This window comes from Astyanax mexicanus, chromosome 15 (assembly GCF_023375975.1).
Source record: "Astyanax mexicanus isolate ESR-SI-001 chromosome 15, AstMex3_surface, whole genome shotgun sequence".
Taxonomy (NCBI): domain Eukaryota; kingdom Metazoa; phylum Chordata; class Actinopteri; order Characiformes; family Acestrorhamphidae; genus Astyanax; species Astyanax mexicanus.
Genome location: NC_064422.1, coordinates 6277383 through 6283631, shown reverse-complemented (window position 1 = coordinate 6283631; position 6249 = coordinate 6277383). Strand labels below are relative to the sequence as shown.

The following is a 6249-nucleotide window of genomic DNA, read 5'->3' as shown; positions in this document are numbered from 1 at the left end:
AGTATAAAATCAGCTCGGGCCAGGCTAATTCCAGGTTTTCCTTAAAGTAGAAGACTAGTACTCTTCAGATCATGTGTATTTGGTCTGGCCCAAGATTACAAAGTCCTTCAAAATCACACTGGAACATCAGCTTTACATAAAAAAAATTGTGCATTATGGATTGGTATGCTGTTGCCAGTTCATTTTAAAGTATAAAATCAGCTCGGGCCAGGCTAATTCCAGGTTTTCCTCAAAGTGGGAGAGTAGTTCTCTTCATCTGATGTGTATGTGTTCTGGCCCAAGATGAAAAAGTCTTTCAAAGATTGCCAGTTCATTTTAAAGTATAAAATCAGCTTGGGCCAGGCTAATTCCAGGTTTTTCTTAAAGTAGAAGACTAGTACTCTTCAGATCATGTGTATTTGTTCTGGCCCAACATGAAAAAGTTCTTCAAAATCACACTTGAACATCTGCCTCATATTATTTGAGCGCAATGGCTTTTAAAATATAATTGTATTAAATATATATTTAATTATTTATTGTAATATATAATTATAAATTCAGTAATTAAAATAAATATTTTACAATATACAAAATTATATTTAATAATATATTGTATATTTACATTGTTAATAAACAGATGTACTGCTTTTCTTCATTCTATCTCCTTCAGTGTTGATCTGTGAGGTGTTTAATATAAACAGCGGGTGTTTGTGAACGCTCCCTTTAGTTCACGGTGGTTCAGTGAAGCGGCAGCTGCGAATATCAAACCAACTTCAGCCGGGGAATACGAGGCTGCGAATATCGAGCCAAACGAATCTGGAGCTGCGAATATCAAACCAACTTCAGCCTCGTCTTTTCTGATGTGTGTAGGCTATGTAGTCCATTATTTAAAAATATATATTGGCAATTGTTTCTTATCTAATTATTATTATTTATTGAATGTATTCTAAACCATTGATAACTATTTATCCTGTCAAAATATATAAATCTAAAAAAAAAAAAAATAACCAGAACCAGAATGCATCTAAGCTGTGTTCAAACTTCAAAAGCCTAGATGTCTCGATTTGTAATTGGCCATTAGCTTTGCAGTAGGCATGTTTTCTTTCTACAGAACAAGCTATCTCAACTGCTTTACTCATAGATAACATTAACAGGTCGAGTCAAGAATAAATACCTCAATCTGATTGAACCTCGGGACGGTTGATCTTCACAACAAACCTACACTTCTCATCTCTTCACCGAAGAGTGTTAATCAGCCACTGTTTACTGAAAAGCAGACAGTGAATGATAATTAATTCGGTAAACTTTTCCCTCCTTCTCATTTGCATCCCCTCTTTGATCTTCGCCTCTTGTTCTGTCAACTGAATTTCAAAGTACCTCCATTACAATTAAGAGCTCGCATCAAACACGGCTAATGGAGCGACACTGCATGGAGAGGCCGACTTCAGCCGACCTTCTGTAGCTCGTTGCCTGCTGTACACTTACCCACTAAACATACCTGAAACATTTTTAAAGCCTGACCTGTCGGCAACCCCAAAATTGTATGTGGAACCAACACTGTATTTACATAATATAAGAAAGTGCAGGTGCAGGAGCACTGACTTAAAAAGCCTGACGTTTTATTTAACCCGTTGATTTAATTATTTTTATTAACTTATTGCACAATGATTGCTAATTATATGATATGGAACAATTAAGTGTATATCACGAGTTAAAAGGTAAAATGATGTGTTTAAAATTAAAGATAAATAAAAAATATATTTTTAAAAAGTTTTGAAAAGTTCACACTAAGCCGCAACAATACAACACAGAGGTTAGAACTCGCACTATCCACGCATAATAATATGTGTACACTTCTCTACACTCTTTACAAAAAAAAAGAACGTTAGCAAATATGGTGCATCATTCTTTTATTTAATCAATAGATATCGACATATCTAAAGGCACTGAAGTATAGATCGAAACGTATTTTATTTTTCATATAGACTACTCTACACATTAATAAACTTTTAAATTATACTTAATATTATAATCAAACTCCAAATTATGGATGGGTGGATAAATAAGCAGTTTAGTAAGAGGCGCAAAAAAACTGAAAATTAATATTTAATAATACAAATATTTATGTATTATTTAAAAAAAAAAGTTCACAGCAGTGCGGTAAATTAATGTAATGCGACTAGTTAAAATAAAAAATAAAAATAATCTTCACATGGGATTTAGATAATAAAATACATAAAACGAATAAAGAGAAACTTGGTTATTACTTTTTATTATATAAGTGGTTAATAAACTAGTTAATACTGTAAATAACATTAAATCGAAAATAAAAAAAATACTATAAACATCCCTCTGTGTAACTGGAGGTAAATAATCCGGCTTGATTAGACCGGCTCTCCAATACACATTTCCTTAATCCCAGTTAAAGCAAGGATAACCGCTCACTTAATAGACTACTCTGCTTTGTGTTTGATGTTAGCTGCTTGTGATGATGCCTCACACACACACACACACACACACACACACACACACACACACACACACACACACACACACACACACACACACACACACACAGAGGGAAGGCTCTCTGTCGGTGGGCAGCCCGGGTTCGGTGCCCCAGCAGCGCCGCTCCCTTTGAAATCGCATCCCCCTCCCTCAGCGAGGGGCGTGAACGCAAACATTAGGGTGGGTATAAATGGGGCACCAGGGTCTGATGAAGCCTCAGAACACAGCTCAGCCAGCAGCTTAGCTCCAGGAGCTCCAGCGAACAGGAGAATATAGCGCACCGAGCACCAGCAGCACCTCCACCGCGGACTATCTGCGACCATGTGGCCGGCGGCGCTCTCAGCCCTGACCTTCACCCTGATCACTGCCACGGCGGCGGCGGCCGGGGGGCTCTTCAACTCCAACGCCATCAAGGTGGGTGCACCTGTGGAAAGCTCGGATCAGGCGGTGAGCGAGAGCCCACAGGTGTTCCCCGTGGATGAGGGCAGTCAGAACTTCGCCACCGACACCATGCAGGTGAGGAGGATGGTCTTTTCGGGGGTCCCACACTGAGTTCTTTGAGGAACTTTAGAGGTTCTCCAGTTTTAAATTGTTTGCATGAACCATACGGTTCAAGCTGTAGAATAACACTTAAAAAATGACTCTTTTTAAAGCACCTCAACGAAATATCAGGAAACATTTTCTTTAAAAACTCATTGAGGAGCTTTTATGGGTTCTTTATTTTTTAACTTTACATAAACCTTATCTAGTTCTTTAGGAAAGCTTCAAGGAACCTTTTTCTTCATAAAATCTTTTAATAAGGCTCCTCGAGGAACGTTTAGGGGTTCTTCAATATTAATCTTTAAGGTTTTTAAGAAACCTTCAGGAGAAATATTTTCTCTTTTCAAAGCAACTTTAAAAAATGCATACACATTTTCAAGTTAAAGAACCGCTAATATGTCTTAAAGTAAATTGAACGTTTTCAGTGTTATTTTTTGATACTTATTATTTATGAATGTTTCCCCATATTTTCCAGCTCTTTAAATCTTTCACTGACTAATACCGTCGCTGTTTCTCTCTTTTTGTCCTCTCTGAAACGCAGCCTCTTGTATGTGTGGTGGATGAACAGTGCGCTGAAGACGAGTTCTGTTTCCGATCGCGCGGCGTTTGCCTCCAGTGTAAGAAAAGGAGAAAGCGCTGCATCCGGGATGCTATGTGTTGCCCTGGAAACCACTGCAACAACGGTAAGAGCCTCCTTCACACATATAAGGTAGTTAAAATACTGTGACAGTCTGTATCCACCACATGGTTGTAGGTTCGATACCCTAAACAGCGAAGTCTCCACTGTTGGGCACTAAGGCGAATAGGGTCTTTAAAATCCAGGGTTTAAGAAAACAACATTTTTACAGGAACTACATATGAAGTCAGGACATCTTTTTTTTCCAATAATTCCCAGTCCAATACCTCAACAGTGCATTTTTTTTATCTTTTACTTGCGATTCGGCATGACCTAAACCCTGAACTCTACATTTATTATAAAAAGTTTTGTTTGGGGGGGTGTCAAAATCTATAATGTTAAATATTACAATAAATGTACGGTTCCCATGTCAAAAAAAAAAATATTTTAATACGATTCACTTTACCATATATATTTTACCATGAATTAACCATTCCACCTTAAATTCTGCTTATTTACAATTTCACCTTAACTACGAGGCTTCAGGCTGAAAAGGCATATTTGACGCACTTTCTACTTATTATCCTATACTTTTAAGATGGCACAGAATATTAAAATAAGTTGTGATTTCTGCACAACATATACAGAAATGTATAACATTCATAAAGCATTTAACATTTACTACATCATTTTAGGGTGGAAAGGAAAGTGTGAACAACCTGTTGCTTTATCATTGTATATTGTAAAATGACAAGAATGAATGAATAAAACCATATATTTTTGTTTTCAACAGGAGTGTGTCAACCAAACGACCCTGACATTGCCCTCCAAGCAGGAGTAGAAGAATTTGTGCTCGTTAGCGCCCCCCATGAGGAGAACGCCACACTGGTACTGCAGCCCAAGTCACCGGTTCATAATCTAGCTCAAAACCTGAAAGGTAAGCTATTAACCATGCTTTTGGAAACATATGTTAATTGCAATTATAAACATTCTTATAATTTATGAGTGATTGCTTTTGGTCTAATCTGCTTTTTGGTCTGTTTTTTAATGTTTCAGGTCTTGAGGGCGAGACCTGCCTGAGGTCTTCTGACTGTGCGGAGGGGCTGTGCTGTGCTCGCCATTTTTGGTCAAAGATCTGCAAGCCTGTCCTAAAGGAGGGTCAGGTCTGCACCAAGCACAAGAGGAAAGGCACTCACGGACTGGAGATCTTCCAGCGCTGCGACTGCGATGAAGGCCTGTCCTGCCGGACGCAACGAGGAGACCACAGCAAGTCCTCTAGAAGCCTCCATACCTGCCAGAGACACTGAGAATCCAGTGGGATTTTGTTTGCGTAAAGCTTCTGGAAAGTGGGACCAATCTGAAAGAAAGAGAAAACTCCATTACTGATGGATTTTGATGGATGAAGGGATGAAAGGATGGATGGATTATGATTGGAATACTCTTGTTCTTACTTCTTCCTGTCTACAGTTTGTATGTCAACATTGCAGAGTAGATATACATGTTTCTCTATGGAACTTGGCTTTTGATGGTTGCAGTACATTACTGTATTGTAAATACTAGGGAAGTTGGCACTTAACTCTTTTTTTTGTCAACACAATGATTTTTGAGGATGAGGATTTTACCAAGCTTTTTCCAGTTTATTGTAAATGTACATACAGATTTTCATGATCGTATAGAGTCTGATATATGTCTATTTTTTATTCTAAATAAAGAGTTATGATATTTGATATTTCAAATCCATGTCTAAGCATAAAGAGTCTTTCTTTCAGTTCTGCACTTTTTTGAATGGTTGGGGCAGGTGTTATTTACAATTTGAATTCAAATTTGAATCTTATCTGGAATCTAATATTTTACATATTTCAGGAGTTAACCTCCTGAGACATAGACTTTTTCTTGGTGCGCAATTTATCCTGGACATGTGGGATTAATAGGACCTAAAGAGTATAACAAATTAAGTTTGTCTTTTTTCATCCTTAATGGGGACAGTAGTTTATTTTAACGTTTAAAAATGATCCATCCCATATGGAATGAGAAGGGCCAAATTAGCCCAAAAACTAATGTATAGCTTTCTACAGTAAGTAAATAAACTAGTTTAAAACATAAAATCTGATAAAAATGTGTATACCTTGCCAATGATTCTGTCTGGACTGGCAGGAGAAACTCATGACTGGGATTCCCACCATCTTGTTTTTAATTAATTGAGTGTAATTATTATGTGGTATTTGCAGTGTTTTAATATGAGACCAAAGGGTCAAAGTTTTGAAAAATTAAGTATCATAGTTCAGAGAAGAGGAGGGTATATTTCTTTGTGAATATACTAGTTTATAATGGAGGGGTTTCATTTGGTGTAAGTTTTCAGCATTTTTTTCTTGTTTGAAACCATGTAAGTTGCTTAAATCTAATGATTTTTGTATTTAAAAACTTCTTTCTTACAACTTTATTGACCATCTTTCAGTGCAGGGGGATTTACTGGTTGTACTTTTGAGAAAGTATTTTTTTTTTTGTATGTACAAATAGAGCAAGGCAGGAACACAAAAGCATGAAATCCCGCCACTCAAGACATCCCCTCCTTTTTAGTGCCCTCTCCTCTTTGAGAACTATGTCCT

General features: G+C 37.2%; 1 protein-coding gene across 1 annotated transcript; it reads left to right on the top strand.

The window, feature by feature from the left end:
* Positions 1-2687: 2687 nt before the first annotated feature.
* On the top strand, positions 2688-5379 carry dkk1b (dickkopf WNT signaling pathway inhibitor 1b). The gene is made up of 4 exons (XM_007233996.4): positions 2688-3003; positions 3569-3710; positions 4437-4580; positions 4700-5379. Exons 1-4 carry the CDS (start codon positions 2809-2811, stop codon positions 4948-4950), a joined length of 732 nt encoding a protein of 243 aa, XP_007234058.2. The 5' UTR covers positions 2688-2808; the 3' UTR covers positions 4951-5379.
* Positions 5380-6249: the final 870 nt, after the last annotated feature.